This window comes from Panthera uncia (genome assembly GCF_023721935.1).
Source record: "Panthera uncia isolate 11264 chromosome B2 unlocalized genomic scaffold, Puncia_PCG_1.0 HiC_scaffold_24, whole genome shotgun sequence".
Classification (NCBI taxonomy): domain Eukaryota; kingdom Metazoa; phylum Chordata; class Mammalia; order Carnivora; family Felidae; genus Panthera; species Panthera uncia.
In genome coordinates, this window is record NW_026057580.1 from 66,734,840 (window position 1) to 66,753,030 (window position 18,191).

Here is an 18,191-nt window from a genome sequence, read left to right on the forward strand (position 1 = left end):
AGTGGTGGAAAACAGGCAGGAAGGGACCCAACCGAGATCTAGTGTGAGGAGACAGGTCTTTGAGGAAGAAGAACTTGGGGAGTGGAGGGAGAAGGGGGTGGCTGTCCCGCGCTAACCTGCTAAGGGATCGCACACGCGTCACTCTCTTTCGTTTGCCCAGCCCGGTCCTAGTTACTTTGGGGGGAAAATGTTCTTTTCCTAAAAGAAATAATTTCTCAAAAGCGATCCACTAAGCATTTTTTAAAATAGGTAAAGCGAAAGTTGGGCAATTACCACTACCCTTATTATCATTAATAATCCTAGTATTAGCATTACAATAATAATCCTAATAATAACAACCGCCCGGCAGCTCAGAGAAAACTCGATTGCCTTCCAGCTGCCATCCCCGGTTCCAGCCGTGTTTGTTTTTCTTCTTTCCCCTTTTACATTTCAAGTTTGTCTCCTCGCGCGCTAACAACTTTCTCTGTTTAATGCGAGAGCGGGGGAGGGACGCGGCCAAACTTTCCGCGGAGCAGAAAGGCAGCGGCGGCCGTGCTGCCGCCCCGGCCTGCTGTAATCTTTTATTCCAAAATGGGTCTCAGCGATTAGAAGAGACCCAAATACATGTAGCGGTGCATGAATAATGCTCATTGTAGGAAACTGACACTTGCTCAAGGAAAAAAAGTTTGGCTATAAAATCACTTCATTATTTGCTTTTACCGCAGCTTCGGTGCTAATCCCTTCAGAGGTCAGATTGCTTAGCATCTCTCTCTCCCGCTCCCCTTTCCTCCCTCTTCTCCGCCCTCCTCTCCTTCTCGCCCCTTCCCCCCTTCCCTGTCTTTCCTGCGATTTCAGGCCGTATTTTAGATATCCCCTGTAAAGTGTGCGGCGACCGCAGCTCGGGGAAACACTACGGGGTCTACGCCTGCGACGGCTGCTCGGGGTTTTTCAAACGGAGTATCCGAAGGAATAGGACGTATGTCTGCAAATCTGGAAACCAGGTACCTCGGCCAGGGCTGCACCGCCCGGCTTCCGTCTGCTGCCTCCCCTTTCTTTGTTTGTGCCAAGGCCTCCTCCGAGTTTCCAGGCTGCTGGGGAGAGACCAAGCTCTGACCTCTCCCTTCCTCTCCCTCCTTCCCGCCTCAACGCTCAGAGGCTCTTCCGCGTGGGAAAGGCGGGAAGAGCTAAGGGAAGATACAGAGTTTGCAGGGGAAAATCTGAAATCCCGGCTCCTCCCTACACACACACACACACACACACACACACACACGTCCCACTTTTTGCAATCCTTTGACACACTTTGACACAGGGTATGGCCCACACCCAGTGGCTTTGAAGTCAGAGGAGGGTACCTAAGGAACTTCAGAATCTAAACCACAAGGGCAATCTGGAGAAAGGCTATGTTCTGTTGCCTGCACCCCACCCACATTCCTAGCAGCACCCAAGCTCAGTGACCTGACCACTGCCTGCCATGGTAGAAGGAAAAGGCACAAAGCATCTCAGTCAAGGTTGCCACCCAAAGTGAGCATGACCATTTGGAACACGGAGGGCTTGCCCTGTGAAGGGCTGTGTCCTTTCAACTTCAGAGTAGCAGGACTGCTCTGGTAGTGGTCAGTGGGGCTTCAGCACCCATGTGACTTTAGCTAGGCAGAGTCACAGAAAAGGCAGAGTGCACAGGAAAAGAAGACTCTCAAGGAAGAGGTAAATTGGATCCTCTCCAAGATTCCCATGTCTTCTCTTTCTCTGCTTAGAAGATGTGCCTGGTTGGTTGTGTTTTGGTCTTGAGCAAGCAGAACTATCTCAGAGAGACAAGGGGGTTAGAGCATGGGCTGAGAGTGAGCCAAAGCTTCCAGAAAGAGCAAGTAGGACCCCCTGACTCAGTTCCCAGCTCAGCAATAGGCTCATTTCAAGGAGATCAGCCTTTTGGCCCCACACTTTGCCTTTTCCTCAGCCAGGCACACAGACCCTCAGCACAGAGCCACCACTTTGACTCCCAAGAAGATCCTGGAGAAAGTATTAGTCAGAAGTCATCCTTTGGTAACCAAAATGGTAAAACATCTTCACTAATTAATATTTATATATGTGTATACATACACAAATATTGTCTGCTGCTAGTGAATTATTCTATTTCTAAAGCTATGTCTGCTCATATTAATTTCCAATAGATTTGGATTATCAACAAAAACATGATGATATTTACATTTGGATAAGTTATTTTGAACTCCAGCCCTGTTACCTGTTTAATTGGGTACACAGCTCTGTATCAGTTTCTAGCTCACCATATGGACACATCACATTATACACATGCAGGGCTGTATCCCTGTAGCCCCACAGGAATATGAGATTACTGTGGGTCCTCAGATTTGAGCAGGCTTCTACTTAAATTACCTTTTAATTTTATGCAATGCACAGAATTGGGGAATCAAAATCTCAGATGTTATGCTTGATATTTTCAAAGGGGTTGGCTATCAATTCAAACATATTGATGTCAGTCCAAGTCCTTGTAAAGGACTGATAATAGACTCATCAGGCTTGGTGTCCTCTCCTTACAGAGAGAATAAATGGGCTGAGCTCAAGCACTCATCTTTCTCTCAAGCTTCAGATATTTATATACATATGATCTGATTTCAAGACACTCTTAAGAACAAATGAAGGCTTCGATTTTGCATTAGCTTGTTTATCAGAATACTAGGAAGATGACATTTGAGGATAGATATATGACTGCATTTAATAACAAGTTCTCTAAACCTCTTTACATTGAGCTATTACACTGGCCCTCAAAGTTGCCCTAAAGAATTCACTTAGAAAGCAAAGATTATTTCCTTTATCTCTTTTATTCTAAGATTAGATAAATAATATTCTAATTTATTGTTAATAGTAATTAAAACATATGGAAATTACTATGAACCTCTGCCCCACCTTTATTGTAAATATTACCTCAATATATTTTAAATCAGAAGGGTGGGATCTCATAAAAAAGTATATTCAAGTGTGTTATTTTTTCCTAAGGGCTATTTCAGAAAGTGTGCATACTCCAAATTCAGAGTATATGAATTTTTTAGGTTATGAAGCAAAATAAAATGCATTTATTATATTCTCTTTCTTCCCAGCGTACATGTAACAGTAGCAAGTCGTATAAACAGAGAAGAGCACCAAACTTATTCTGTATTTTTGGTGTATAAAATGCATATGTAGCTGTGACTATATGTATCTATGTATAAGTTCCCTCAGTAATAACACCTAACACTGAATGAACACTGAAGTTCCATTAGAAACTTTCTCTGTAAACTTCCTCTTCTTTAAAAAAATTTTTTTAATCTTTATTTATTTTTGAGAGAGAGAGAGAGAGAGAGAGAGAGTGCAAGCGGGGGAGGAACAGAAAGAGGGAGACACAGAATCCGAAGCAGGCTTCAGGTTCCAAGCTGTCAGCACAGAGCCCGATGGCATTCGAACTCACAAACCATGAGATCATGACCTGAGCTGAAGTTGGACGCTTAACTGACTGAGCCACCCAGGCGCCCCTGTAAATTTCCTCTTCTAATAGCCAATAGTTTCCCAGAAAGTGTCATTAGTTAAAACATTTATTTTCTCGTGCATCTCAAATCAATATTTGTAAGTCAGTAATTAGCTCTTTTTTTCCCCCCAGTTATAATGCCAATTTTCTCAGTCCATATTATCGTTTTGTCAGACAGTCCATCACATTATCTTTCTGGTCATATTTACATAGCGGGCATCTGTAGATTTTGCCTAGGCCTTGGACTCTTCCTTTCCCATCCTCACCTCCGTAGGTCTTGCCCTCCTAATCACTCTGGCTTCTGCCTCACTTTCCAGGAATGGCTTTGTTTCCATGAATCTGTGCTGAGGCAAGTCTTTAAGACAAGTTTCACATGCTGGTTATAAGAATGGCTTCAGGTACAACGGCAAGAGTAAGGAAACAGCATAGTGAAGAATAAATGGGAGAGAGTTATCTGACAGAAAGTGACAGAAAGAGGTAGACTGGACATAGCGGCGATCCCGACCAGCATGCCTGCTCCCAGCCCAGCTCTGACGCCTCCGCCTCTGGGCCAGGTCGCTGTCTTCGGTACTGAAAAGTGTCGCTCCTGCTGCACCACCTCCGCGCCTGGAAGAAGTTCCCCTCTAGAGCTCCTTCCAGCACAGCAGTCGGGCAACCAGGCGCTGGGACCCTTCACCTGCTTGGAGAAGGACTTTTCCTCCTTGTCCACTTTCGTAGGGTCAGGGGCTGTTCCTTTTGAAGTAGCCCCTGGAATCCCAGCCCTCTCTCTGCCTGGCCCTGCTCATGCCCAAGACCTTTGAGTCTGGCGGACCCAGGCTTGCAGCTCCTAGGTCCGTGGCGGGGTCCGTTCCCGCCTCCACGTTTCCCTCCACCTGGCGCCGGCTTCGCGTCTCCAGTCTAAAGGCCCTGGGCCGCTGACCTCCTGCGCTCTATTCCAGGGAGGCTGCCCGGTGGACAAGACGCACAGAAACCAGTGCAGGGCGTGTCGGCTGAAGAAGTGTTTGGAAGTCAACATGAACAAAGATGGTAATCAGTACCGATTTTTATCGCTCTAATGTTGGTTGACTAGTAAGCAAATTATATGTACAGAAAATACATGGCACTCCAATGAATGTAAATCATCTCCCCAGCACATCTTTCCAGATGCTGGGAATTGGCCTCGGACTTTCAGTCATATCCTTCCGTCTCTCTGCATGAGCCCCCCACCCCCACTCTATGGAACTCTCCAAGTATGGCCCATGGCCACATTGGAAACTAGTGCCCCATAACCACCCCCACGGAGACCGCGATCCCGGGAGCCCCAGTCTGCTGGGCACACACGCGCAGTATTTCCTGCTTCACATCCTAATACCTCTTCTAGCCTCTCCTTGCAGCTCTTTTGTGGCCACTTCTAAGCCTGTTAGTCTCCCGCAGAATCTCGCAGTCTGGATAGCCTTCGAGGGTGGAGATCGTGGGGACTGGGGAACTGTGTCGGAGGAGGGAGGGCAGAGACACAAGCACTCGGAATTTCAAGCCCTTGTTTGCTAATTCAAGATTCCAAAATCAGGATGGCCTTTGTGGCGATCTGGACTTTTTCTGGGCCTTCTCTCGGTTTTACAAAGAGAGGCTGGAGAGGCAGGGTGATGCCTGGGGGTACCTCTAACACCCAACTCCCAGAAGGCTCTTAAACGCTCGCAGCAAGAACTAGGCAGTAAGGTGCTTCTTGCGCAGAGCTTAGTCCAAGTGCGTGCCCGGTGGTGTCCTGGCGAGGGCGCCCCAGGCCTGGCCTGGGTTGCACTGGGGGGGGGGGGGGGGAGGGGGGGGGGGGCCGAAAGGGAGGAATGGGGTCTCAGGACAGGATGCTGAGAGGACTTTGCCTTGGCGACGGGCCGGGCTGGGTGGCAGCACCAGGAGGCACAGCGCCCACTGGGGAGTGATCCTTCCTCCGCGGCGCAGGAAGCAGGAGGGAGCGTCCAACCTGTTGAACTTGTGTATTGACAAGTTGTCAAGCTCTGCGAACGGAAGATTGCCCTGAATTAATTTGTTTGTTTAAACTGTTGGCGGTAATTGTCACATCTCCCTTGCCTTCCTCCAGCACACTCCAAGACGGGCGCTCCCTTTTTCCATCCCACAGTGTGCCCCGGGCTCTTTTTCTCCTGACGCCCTAGGAGGCCAAAAGCCATTTCGGCGGGGGTGGAGGTGGGGGAGCAGGAAAAGTGTGCAGGGACGCTGTGCCTGGCTGGGTGCAATGCTCCCTCTCCCTGTTGTCGCATACAAGGGTATCTAACTACTCCTGCCCAGAAGGTTTCTGGTTTCCCTGCGACCACCCTGGGTGGGAAAGAGTCCTGAACCCACAGAGAGCACACCTAGTCTTGCTTGAGGCGTGGCCATTATCAGACACTTGGGGCCCGGCTCCTCTTCTCAGCTTCAGCTCTCTAATGCCTCCAGTGTAAGACATTGTCAGAGCGTCCTCTGCGCACACATTCCCTCTCCCTCCCTCTCTTCACCTCTCTAGTGACCTTGCCTGCCCAGATGGGGCATTTGGCCCGGGAGAGCGGCAGCGGCTAAGTGTTGTCCAGTCTTTGATCCCTGGGCATTCGTCCATCTGTCTGTCTCTGCAGCGGTGCAGCACGAGCGGGGGCCTCGGACGTCCACCATTCGCAAGCAGGTGGCTCTCTACTTCCGTGGACATAAGGAAGAGAACGGGGCGGCTGCGCACTTCCCCTCCGCAGCGCTGCCCGCGCCAGCCTTCTTCACCGCAGTCACGCAGCTGGAGCCGCATGGCTTGGAGCTGGCCGCCGTGTCCGCCACCCCGGAGCGGCAGACTCTCGTGAGTCTGGCTCAGCCCACGCCCAAGGTTCGTGTCCCTGCTGGACTCAGGGAGTCTGGTGCCTGGCTGAGGGAGGAGAAGGGCCTGCCCATCTCTTCTGAGCGAGGAGGGGTCAAGCAAAAGACAGACCTGGCCACGGTGCGGGTGCCGAGTCAGGCTCTGCAGGGAGCTGTAGGCCCCCTCCCTACTTTTCCCTGTTCAGCCAGGAGTGCTCAAATTTTAGTGGTCAGTAAAGTCACTCTCTGAGATGGCTACAAACGTGGACTCCCTGGCCCATTCCCCATAGAGTCTGTTTCTGCAAATTTGAGGCGGGGCCCAGGAACCTGCACCTGTTAAAAAAAAAAAAAAATCCCTTGGTGTGGAGCCCTGGCTGAACAACCTAGGTATTTCTGGAGACTAGAAGAGCACTTCTGTTTCTAGCAAAAAGGAGTTGGCTACAGCTGGTAGAAAAGAGTCCCTGAGTTGAAGATCTCAGGGATCTGTTTCCTTGGGCAAAGCTGTGGGTCCCTAATGCAACAACAATGTGTGGAGCTCACCCTGTTAGGACAGTTTGAGGAATCTGGCTTCAGTTTCCCCTCTCCCTTCCCTCTTTTCTGAGATGCATGTATTTATATCACGACTGAGTCTCTACTTAGCAGGGCCACAGCCTGAACCATTTCAAAAGGCTGCCACCTAGGGACTGCCTTCCAGGCTTCCAGCTGGTACCTACCCAAAGCACCCACTCCAGGCCGAGAAGGGGAGGGCCAGCTGCAGCCCCACTCTGCAAGGAAGCCAAACACCTGGGCACACACACAAGCACAATATTTAATATTGCTTTCTTACCCTTGATGTGTATAATAAGCTTGGGAAAGTAGTGTTATGAATATGTTGTCAGTTATGAATGGGAATGCTCTGTGAATGATTAAGATGTCTAATTGAAATATTTCCATAATATACTAATCCTTTCTAAAAATACTCATATGCATATTTGTGTTTGGGATGCCTATTAATTTATACTTTTTTCACATCTATTTTTATTTACACAAATGCAAGCAGCTCTTGTCTAAATTGGGAGACAGGCCCGGCACTTTGCTCAGCCTGAGGAAAACTTGCCACAGGGGACAGAAAAACCAGATGCCCCTCTGGAAGGAATGGGCCCCCAAAGACTGGAAATGGGCCTTTCCCAACGGTTATTATTTCTCAAAGCCTATAGATATAGATGTTTGTTTTTTATCTACCAATGGCAACTGCATGTTTCAGCAGAACACCCAAATTCCTGTCTCCTTCCCTGTTCTAATTAGAAAATTTAAAGATTGGCTCTTCTTGCAAAGCTGTGGTTTCCTCACTCCCTGGTGTTTCTCTTTCTTCCCTGCTTAGTACCCCCATGAAGTGAATGGGACCCCAATGTATCTGTATGAAGTGGCCACAGAGTCAGTGTGTGAATCAGCTGCCAGGCTTCTGTTTATGAGCATCAAGTGGGCTAAGAGTGTACCAGCTTTCTCCACGCTATCTTTGCAGGACCAGGTATGACCAAGAGGGTACTGAGCTCTCGGGGAAGGGGGTTGGGTAAAAAATAACAGTCATCAGCCTTATGAAACTGGAGGTTATCTGGATAAATCACAAAGGCCAGCTATCCTTTCCTAGCAGCAATGGGAAAACGATTTTTACTAGCTTCTTACTGTGGGTTCAAAATATCTAGCTATGGAACCCTTACTAAGAGATGCAATTATGTTATTTCAGGAAAGTTAGATCTGGGCTATGAAAAACAAATATAGAAGAACATCTCTCTCCCTCTCTCTCTGTTTAATTGAATCACAAATTTTTGAAATCTTAATGATATTTAAAATTGATAATAAAACGATGTTTCTTAAGAATATTGGACCTGAGAGAAATGGATGATGAGAGTATTCCCCTGTAATATTTTCAGGGCTAGTCTTAGTATTTTATGTCCCAGAGCTTTATATTTTCCATTGTGATACAGCCTTGACCACTAATTTATCAGCATGTGCAGTTAAAGGGTACACTGCATACTCTAGGCTAGGATCTCCCTTGATTCTTTAAGTACTTTTAGAGGTTTTGTAAACACATGGGCATTGTGCATAATTCTGCAGTTGTAAATGACATTCAGAGGGAGAAAGAGTATGTGCTGCTAAAAATTACATTGTAACAAAAGCCAGAAATTTTGTTGTTAGGAATATCAGAAATAGCTTCTGCTGTAATTTTTCTAATCTTGAGGGGAAAAAAGAAAATGAAGTGTTCATAATAACCATTGGCTGTTACCCAGACATTCATGGAAATTAATGACAAACTTCCCAAAAACTAATAAGTAGTTTTAAAAGCAAATGGTTTATTTATTTAATTCATTTTATACCTAATTAAAGCATGATAGTGCCCTTTAATATGAAGCATCCTTCCTACAGACAGACCTAGCAATGTGCTCAAAACATTTAATCTTCTAGCATGGGATGTTCTTTTTTTCCATAGCCTGGACTTTCAGACATGGTCAGAATTAGATATTGTTTACCTTGCATTTTTAAAGTATTATTTTCTGTACTTAATGCAATAAAACTAAAAATAAAGCATTTTCAAAATTAAACCTTTGGTCTTATTGTGATTTTGGTTACAAGCCTTCACAATTCAGCTCTTAGCTCTCAAAAGGAAATCCCTTCACATAAATCATCCAGAATTGGCTGGTTTTTGAGAGATTTTTCAAAAACAGATTTTTTCAAAATGGTTAGGTTCTATCTTTGACCAGGTTTACTGGCTGACTCTAACCATTTGCTGTGTGTGTGTATGTGTGTTTGTGTGTGTGTGTGTGTGTGTGTGTGTGTGTGTGCATGTGTGTGTGCACGTGCATGTGTGCACACTGGCTATTTTTTCTCAAAACAGGTATCTGTATACTCTTTAATACAAACAAAATTTACTTACTGTCTGCCACTTAGCCCTTCAGTGGAAACCCTTCAACAACAAGCAAACTGCAATGGAGTGGAATCCAGTATATTAATTTGGAAAAGGAGCCAGATTTTCATTTTAAATATTCAGTAGCACATTTTCTTAGAATGAAAATGACAAGCACCTTGATGCTGTCCACTTATGAGTCTCAGAAAAATCAGGCAGTGAGATGAGGTAAACTCAGCAAAACCCGATTAACATAATTACACCCTGATTTCCCTGCATGCCTCTTGGGATTTAGTGATTTCTCCTTGCTCCCTGCCCAGCCCCCCAACCTTGTAGGAAGATGGGGGCCCAGATCTGCACGCTTAGTCTCTAATCCTCGACCCTGATAATATCAGCATTTTATATGAAAGGGATCACCTGCTGAGCTGCTGGTGGCATTTCATAGAGCCTGGGTCTCTGGAGAAGTTTCTAGGTGGTCAGGAATGAATGGATGCAAGGAAATGAGGGGTAAACCCCTTTCCAGAGGAAGCAAAGTTTGGGGAATTGGAATGGCTGACTCTCAGATGCATGTGCTTATCTATAGGCACCTTTTCAAAAAGGAAAATATGGAAAAGAAAAGAAAGCTAGAATATTCAGGGGAAAAATTACCAAGACAGGCATTTAAAACACTTTTTAAAATAATGGAAATTTACATATTGAAATTGTTTATAAATTTATAAATTACACACTATATTATATTATACATCTATTGTATGACAGCTGATGCTTTTGGAAGATGCTTGGAGAGAACTGTTTGTTCTAGGAATAGCACAATGGGCCATTCCGGTTGATGCTAACACTCTACTGGCTGTATCTGGTAAGAATTGCACAATTTAATGACTTTGTTGTAGAAATTACCATAAAAATACATTACTGAAAAAAGAACAACATGTAAAGAATAACAAATTCCTGCTGAACAATAGAGTATACCTGTCATTTATAAATCTATATTTAAATGCAAATAATGTTGTTTTGTTGTATTCATGACTGCTTGCATTGTTATTTAAATGCAAATTACTGTGTTTGTTATCATCCAAGAGAAGATTTTATATTAACTTTCATACAATATAGCCAGTTTACACGGAATCAGATATCTTAGAGTGACAATTGAATAGATATTGATATGCAGAATTCTGTCAAAAATCAATATTAAATCATGAAAATGCCTTCATATTAGAGCATTTATTCCATATTTCTATTCTAGGCATGAATGGTGACAACACAGATTCCCAGAAGCTGAACAAGATCATATCTGAAATACAAGCTTTACAAGAGGTGGTGGCTCGGTTTAGACAACTCCGGTTAGATGCTACCGAATTTGCCTGTCTAAAATGCATCGTCACTTTCAAAGCTGGTAGGCAGACGCCAACCCCTGTCTCTTCTCCTTCCACAGTTTTGCCACCTCCCTAATTCTGCCACCTCAAAGTCCAGACTGATCATTGCAAAAAGAGGTGATGGTTTTTAAGGGAGCTGATACTCTTAGGTTGGCCCCATTCTCGACAGTGGGGACCCTACTGTTCTCCTGCTAGCCATCCATTTCCAGAGAGCTGCTTTCCCGTCTGCATTTCCTGTGTCGCTTATCACAGTTTCCTGGTCTTCATTTCTAGTTCCTACACACAGTGGTTCTGAACTGAGAAGTTTCCGGAATGCTGCTGCCATCGCAGCCCTTCAAGATGAGGCTCAGCTAACCCTCAACAGCTACATCCATACCAGGTGACTCTTGTTTGCCTTGAATGTGCACTTAAGAAAATTGCTTCCATTGTGAATGTGTGAGCAGGCAGTAATAAGCCAGTTCAGACCCTGTGGCTAATCATCCTGTTGCCAGCCAGTTAATTTAGCTAGAATCTGTGTCCTCACCTATTGCACAGGATGGGTGAGAGGAGCAGATAAGATTAGATTATCCAAATGAAAGCATTGCCAGACCCCTTATGGCTGTCCTGGCTGAACAAGTTGATCCATCAAAACATTTGAACACATTTGTGTGAATGGACCCTGATATGGGAAAGGTCAAAAATGAAGGCCAAAGTGGTATATTAGTTGATATATTAGAGAGTGGTCACATCATCCTTGAGAGGCCATCTTTAGCCCCATCATGATTGCTGTTTGGCTTTGATGACTGGTATCCACTGAGTTCTGTTGAGTCATGGCAACTTCTGGCCAAGCAGGGCCCACTGGCAGAGAATATTCTTGGCTAGTTGTAGGACCTCTCAGCCACTGGAGCTCCAGCAGTGCTCCTCCTGGCACCAATGGACAAGTCCACCAAGAGTTAAAGACTTTCTGATTCCATTTTAAGATGGAAAAAAAAAAAAAGGCTTTTAAAGAGTTGGTGGAATCCTGCTAGCTTCCTAAGTTAGGACTGTGGTAGATCTAAGGTTAGAAAAGAGTTGCTACTGTTGTTTATTCTTCGATTGACCTTGAAAGGAAGCCCATGCAAACCTGTCTTGATCATCTCAACATCGCCCATAGACTCTCTGCTAGGAGTAACTACATTGAGAGGGTAGAGGCAGTTAATATCTCTCTCACCTAAGGGGTCGGCGAAATACCAAGTCACCTGTATTCACTGGGGGTGATACCACTTCTGCTATGATCTGCTTATTTCTATTATAAATCCTCTTTTGAAAACTAATGAATAAAACCGTTCCTTGTCCATGGAGTGTCAGTGAACCTGTGCTGAGTGATAGTACATGTGTATATGTCTTTCAAATTAAAGTGCCATGGTTTTAAACATTTAAATCCATGTTAAATTTCAGAATGTATAGTAAGCACTTAATACTTGTTCAAAATTATAAAATAGAACAGTACATAATTTGGGCACTACCCCCCCCCCGCCCCACTAAAAACGAACTTGTATGTCATATCTGACCTCTGACATCTATAGTCATTGAGGCATAAAGAACATTACACTGAAAAGAATGTGATATCCACTTACTGATTCAGTCAAGCATTTGCTGAGTACTCTGCTATGTGAGGGGCTCCTGGTGAGTATTGTGGGACACTAGAAAGAAAAAGACACTTTCCCTTATCATTGCGTGAAGTAGGCAGAAGTGATCATTCAATTGAGGACAGAGAAGAGAGAAAAAGCAAAGTGTGGAGTGGGAGAGATGAATTCTAGTTGCTGAGGAAAGTCTGGAAAGGCTGGGTGATGGAGGAGATGACATGTGATCTGGTCCTTGAATGGCAGGACTTCAGCAGGGGAGAAGGGCTGCAGGGACAGCCAGTAGAGGGACTGGTAGAGGTGCCAGCAAAGAGGAAGGGGAGCCTGAGAGGGCCTGGTGCACCAGAAGCTTCTCCTAGGGTGACCTGAGAGAGCTAAACCACAAATTAACAGAAGTCTATTTTAGGAAAATGACAAGTATATTACTTCTACCCCAGCCTCAAAACAAGGAAATTATTAATTGAAAGAACACAACTGCTTTGACGTGGAATTTTGTTTATTAAATGTTTATTTATTTTGAGAGTGGGGAGGGACAGAGAGAGAGAGAGACAGACAGACAGAGAGAGAGACAGAATCCCAAGCAGGCTCTGTGCTGTCATCACAGAGCCCAACGTGGGGCTCGATCTCACAAACCATGAGATCATGACCTGAGCCGAAATCAAGAGTCAAACACTTAACTGACTGAGCCACGCAGGTGCCCCTATATTCTAAAAATTAATGTTGATTAGTCAGACTCTCTCAATGTCTCTGTCTGTCTCTCACTCACATACACACACACACACACACACACACACACATTGTTATTGTTTCTAGGTAGTACAGTACTCGACATCTAACAGACAATTAATTCTTGTTGACTATCCAGTCCTTTCCTAAGTAGGAAATGAAAGGAATGGGTGAGTAGGTGAGTGGATTTTCTACTTGCAGAAAATCAAGAGTTAATGGTCTATGGATTCCCCCAAATCTATCCTTTCTGAAAGTTACAATTTCCCACAGTGGTTCCTCACCGTAGGAAACTTCCAGCATGTTGGGTGAGTGCTGCAGACATGGCAGAGGCTTGTCTAGGCAGCCCCTGCGTACGCAATGCAGGGTTCTTGCTGCTCGGCCTGACCCTGGGAGCTGTTGAAGAGAGTAAATGACCAAGGGGGAAGGGAGATGGGGGTCTTGGGGATTACTTTCCAGGAAACATAGAAGATATTTTGAGCAAGGAGAATAAGTGATGGGATTAGGGTATTTTAAAAAATGTAGCTAAGCTCCACCATTTCCATACCACATTATTAAATGTGGTCTGGTGGTCCTTGTCCCTGGGTGATTATGAAGGTGGGCCGTGAAGGAGCCAATTGGGGTCCTCAGAGGCTCAGAAAGAATGATCAGCCTCTCATCAGGTGGAAGAGAGGGACTGCTGGGTACCCAAAGCTAACAGACAGCCATGACAATTTCTCCCCTGGATTCTATTTGCAGGTTGGAGTGATTGGTCAGTTAAATGCAGTGTTCAGCTACCTAGCTCCTATAAAGGAATTTTGATATCTGTCAGTTTCTAGCACGTTGTGGCCAGGGGTTAGACCCAGCTTGGTTACAGACAGGTGTCCCTGGAGCTCAGTCCTCCAGGTGATTTGTTGTAGTGGAGGGAGACCTCCCTGTAAAGTATGTGGATGCCTGATTCCAAACAATTGACTGAAGAAATATCAGGGCTACAGTGAGGAAGTGGCTTACAGGCATCTAAAGGCAGCAAAAAATCGAACTTGCACATCTGAGCACAGACGCATGTTGGACATCAAGAGAGGAAATTGTTAAGCAATTTCTCACATCTTTAATTATATGCCAATTTCATTGACATGAAAGTTGGGTGGCACTGCCACCCAACAGAACTTAGTCTTTAATTTGCAGTGTAATAAGGATGGAATTATTCCTGAGAGTGACTAAGTATAATGCCTGAATAATAATTTGGAGAATTGCTTCGAGAAGGAAACCATTTTATTTGAGGGAACTAGCCTGATGAGGGAGCCTTGAGAATCAGAAAATGTGAATGTTATCGCTACTTTTATCATCAACACCATGATTATTTTCGACACTGGCAACCTTTAGTGTATTATTTGACCTACACTTAGCAATATATTTCTTTAAAAAATTTTTTTTAAATGTTTATTTAGGGGCGCCTGGGTGGCTCTGTCGGTTAAGTGTCCGACTTCAGCTCAGGTCATGATCTCATAGTCCGTGAGTTCGAGCCCCGCGTCAGGCTCTGTGCTGACAGCTCAGAGCCTGGAGCCTGCTTCGGATTCTGTGTCTCCCCCTCTCTCTGACCCTCCCCCGTTCATGCTCTGTCTCTCTCTGTCTCAAAAATAAACATTAAAAAAAAATTAAAAAAAAATAAATAAAATGTTTATTTATTTTTGAGAGAAAGACAGACAGAGCCGAGTGGGGGAGGGGCAGGGGGAGAGGGAGACACAGAATCTGAAGCAGGCTCCAGGCTCCGAGCTGTCAGCACAGAGCCCGACGCGGGGCTCGAACTCACGAACAGTGAGATCATGACCTGAGCCAAAGTCGGAGGCTTAACTGACTGAGCCACCTGGGCACCCCAGTAACTGTATTTCTTAAACTTCCCTGTTCTCCAAATGAAATGCAACCCCTTTGCTAATGTAAAGACAGTGATTTTGGCAGCATCATTTATGTTCTTCATGCCTCAAGTATTCAACCCACACAACAGGGCCAGTAGCACCTGCGTAGGTCTCTGTTGCAGGTAGAGTGTGGTATTAAAGAGGCCCAATCAGGAAATTATGCTGAAGATGGTGTGCGTTCACGTATGAGATGCGAATTCCCATGAGTCGTCGCTCTTACCTTGCTGTCATGGCTTCTCCTATTCCAGATATCCCACTCAACCCTGTCGCTTTGGAAAACTCCTGTTGCTTTTGCCAGCTTTACGTTCTATTAGTCCGTCAACGATAGAAGAAGTGTTTTTCAAAAAAACCATCGGCAACGTGCCAATTACAAGACTGCTTTCAGATATGTACAAATCCAGTGACATCTAAGCTCTGAGTCCCCACTTTTCAGGATGGGACAGTATCTGATGAACTTCTACCCACGGAGAATAAGCCTCAACTAACAAACCCTTCAGGAAGCATAAACCTGGGAATGTGTAGCCTTCAGGAAAAAAAAAATGCCAATTGACACAAAACAGTTCCAGTCGCTTTGACCTGCTGCCTCAGCCAGGGTAGGGCAGCCTGGGAAGGAAAGGGGTTGTCACAGGACCACCCGAGCAGAGCCACGCCCTGGGAAGGGGGGCTGAATAGTAGGGAGGTTGCCACAGGCCATGCCATTCTGCTTCTTACTTGGAAGATCAGGCTGAACTCTCAAAAGCTGAAACATCGGTAGAACTTTCTTTTCCTTTTTAGCAGATAATGTTGGGTAACCAAATATAGTTCTGTATATAACATCAGACAGCAGCCTTCAGAACTATTTTATGTTGGAGAAATTATTTTAAAAATAATGGTTAGGTCTTAAATCAAAAGTTTTATCAAAAGTTTTTCTTCTATCGTAATACATCATGAAGTGGCCTTCAGAACCGAGTTAGTGAATGAAAGGTAGCTTATGCCGTGAGACTTGCTTTTCTCTATCTTTTTTCTTTCCTTTCTCTTTCTTTTGTTTTTCTCCTTCTGCTTCCCCTCCTTCCCCTTCTTCCCCTCTCCCCCCCCCCCTCTCTTTGATACCATAGGCCAGGCAACCTTGTCAAAGGAATTGGTGGACGAAAAGGAGACTCTCACCAAGACTTCAGGTTGGATAACATCTCAAAAATAGAAGAGCTTTACTAAAAGAACGCAAATTGAGGGAGGATGAATTAAAACAGCCAAACCAAATAAAGTGGAGATGGATGATGAGGCAGATTGCTGTCCCGTTAACAAAGTGCTGCGACCAAAGGCAATGGGGGTCCGAACTCGTGTCTCAGTCAGTCGCACCAGAGAGTAAATGAACAGAGACATGATGCCAGAAGGAACCCCAAGGAGATGGAGGCTAAAAGCTTTCTTGATTGATCCGATGCTAACAGCCTGAGACTCTTCAATGCCTTTCAGAAAACCGGTTTCTAGTAAAGCCTTGAATGCGCGCATGCACGCACACACGCGCACACACACACACACACACGCGCACACACACACACACACACACACACACACACCGTCCTACACTATAAGCTGCTCCTTTGGTATGAATCTATACTTATGGAAATGTAGAAACAAACATTTTAAAATAGCTGCTGTACTTTTCACATTTTGATTTATTAGGTACTAGCACTGAGGAAAAATATTCAGCACTTGGACTATCATAGGATGAGTAAAACTTTTCTTGTACAAAGTGAATTAACTGATTTGTGAAGTTAAAAGGTTGTACTCATTGTATTTACAAAGAATAAAAATATATTGGATTTAAAGGAACTCTACCTGATTTCTTAGCCTCCCTCCCTGGCTGGTTCTCACCCACCAGAGAAAAGGTGGCAGCAGCAGCTGGTGTAAAAACTGAAGCTCAGAGCACTCCAGCCTGAAGAACCGAACCACAAAGGCAATTTCCTTTTTACAGTGAATCCCATTTGTAAAATGATGAATAAAGAAATAAAACATAAGATTCTGTTCTCTGAAGCTCTCAAATGTAATTGCATCTGTTAGGAAAATTGCTGTGTGAAGAAGAAAGAGGCCGATTAGCAGAGTCTTCATTCACTCGCTCCTCTCTCTTGCCAACATTTCAGTCCTGACCAGGAGCTTGAAATCATTTAGTGATCAAAAAGATAAAGTGTGACGATCTACATTGGTGAGTAAGATGTGGAAGGAGCAGTAGAAAGTGCGTTCAGATGTTCCCAGCAAATCTCAGGGCACTGGCCGCACCACCAGAGGCCAGGGGTGGAAATCCCAGGTGCCCAATGCCATGGGCACTTTGGGCTCCTTCTGGGCAGCAGCTCCAGCAACAGTCTGGAGGAGAGGTACTAGCAAATCTTGGCTAAGTCGACCTTAGGGATTGCACGTGTGGAAGTTCAGTCAGGCACGCACTCCTCTGCTGAGTCCACAGAGAGGAGAAGTTGCATTAAAGAAAAGCAAGGTACTCAAAGATGTGTGCAGGAATGTTCCTTGCAACACTGTTGATGTTTGACAACGAAAATGTCCACGGGTGTATACAGTATTACCCTCGTTAAAGTGAATAGACTAGAGCCAATGTATTCGACATGGGTACGTGTTGTGAAATGCAGTGTGGGGGTGGGTGGAAAGTGAATCACAAAAGATACATACAGCTGAGTGTTTATGTAAAGTTTTACAACCTACAGAACAATACCAGATTATGTTTATGGGTATATAAATATATCACAAATATTTAAAATGAACACGAGTGGGATACACACGAACTGCACAATAGTGGTTACCTTTGGGAATGTATGAGATTAGTGAAAGGCACCAAAAAGGTTCAAAAATGCTTCTGAAGTGGCTTGTTTCATAAGACAAAAGCGAATCAGAAACAAATATGAGATCAATAACAAGATCTGGTAAAGCTGAGCAATGGCTCTGAGGCTATCCATCCATTTGTTAGTCAAGTTTTGCTTCAATAATACTAAATAGCAAATAGCCCTCAGAGCCTATGATAGCAGACTTGTATTTCTTGCTCACGGGAGGCTGCCCATCCCTGGGGGCTCGGCCGGGCCTGGTTCCAGGCTGGAGTTTGGGTTCAAGTGTGCTCCAGTGTTTCCTCATTCTGGACTAGCTGCTTGCTCGAAGCAGCTTCTTCGCATGGCAGAATGCAGAAGTGCAAGATGCGGAATCAAACCACGCAGACGCGTCTGAAGCTGCTGCTCATGTCACATTCTTTCGCTTTCCACTGGCCCAAGCCAGACACATGTGGCCAAACCCAACTTCCTGTGGGCAGGGATGTATACTCCTCTTGTGGAGGAGGGGGATGGAAGGGTATCACTGACCTACAATAAAATCTGTCACAATCATATAATCTATCTTAATCCACTGAAAATATTCTTAGTGAAGTTAAAAAGGAGTAAGTTTCCTGGGACATGC

The 18,191-nt window shown here is 44.9% G+C and overlaps 1 protein-coding gene across 1 annotated transcript; it reads left to right on the forward strand.

Annotated features, from left to right (window-relative positions):
- Positions 1-470: 470 nt before the first annotated feature.
- NR2E1 (nuclear receptor subfamily 2 group E member 1) lies at positions 471-16,762 on the forward strand. The gene is made up of 9 exons (XM_049654652.1): positions 471-552; positions 835-980; positions 4,432-4,519; positions 6,094-6,329; positions 7,659-7,805; positions 9,939-10,035; positions 10,423-10,572; positions 10,826-10,931; positions 15,017-16,762. The coding sequence occupies exons 1-9, from the start codon at positions 471-473 to the stop codon at positions 15,177-15,179; spliced, it is 1,215 nt and encodes a 404-aa protein (XP_049510609.1). The 3' UTR covers positions 15,180-16,762.
- Positions 16,763-18,191: the final 1,429 nt, after the last annotated feature.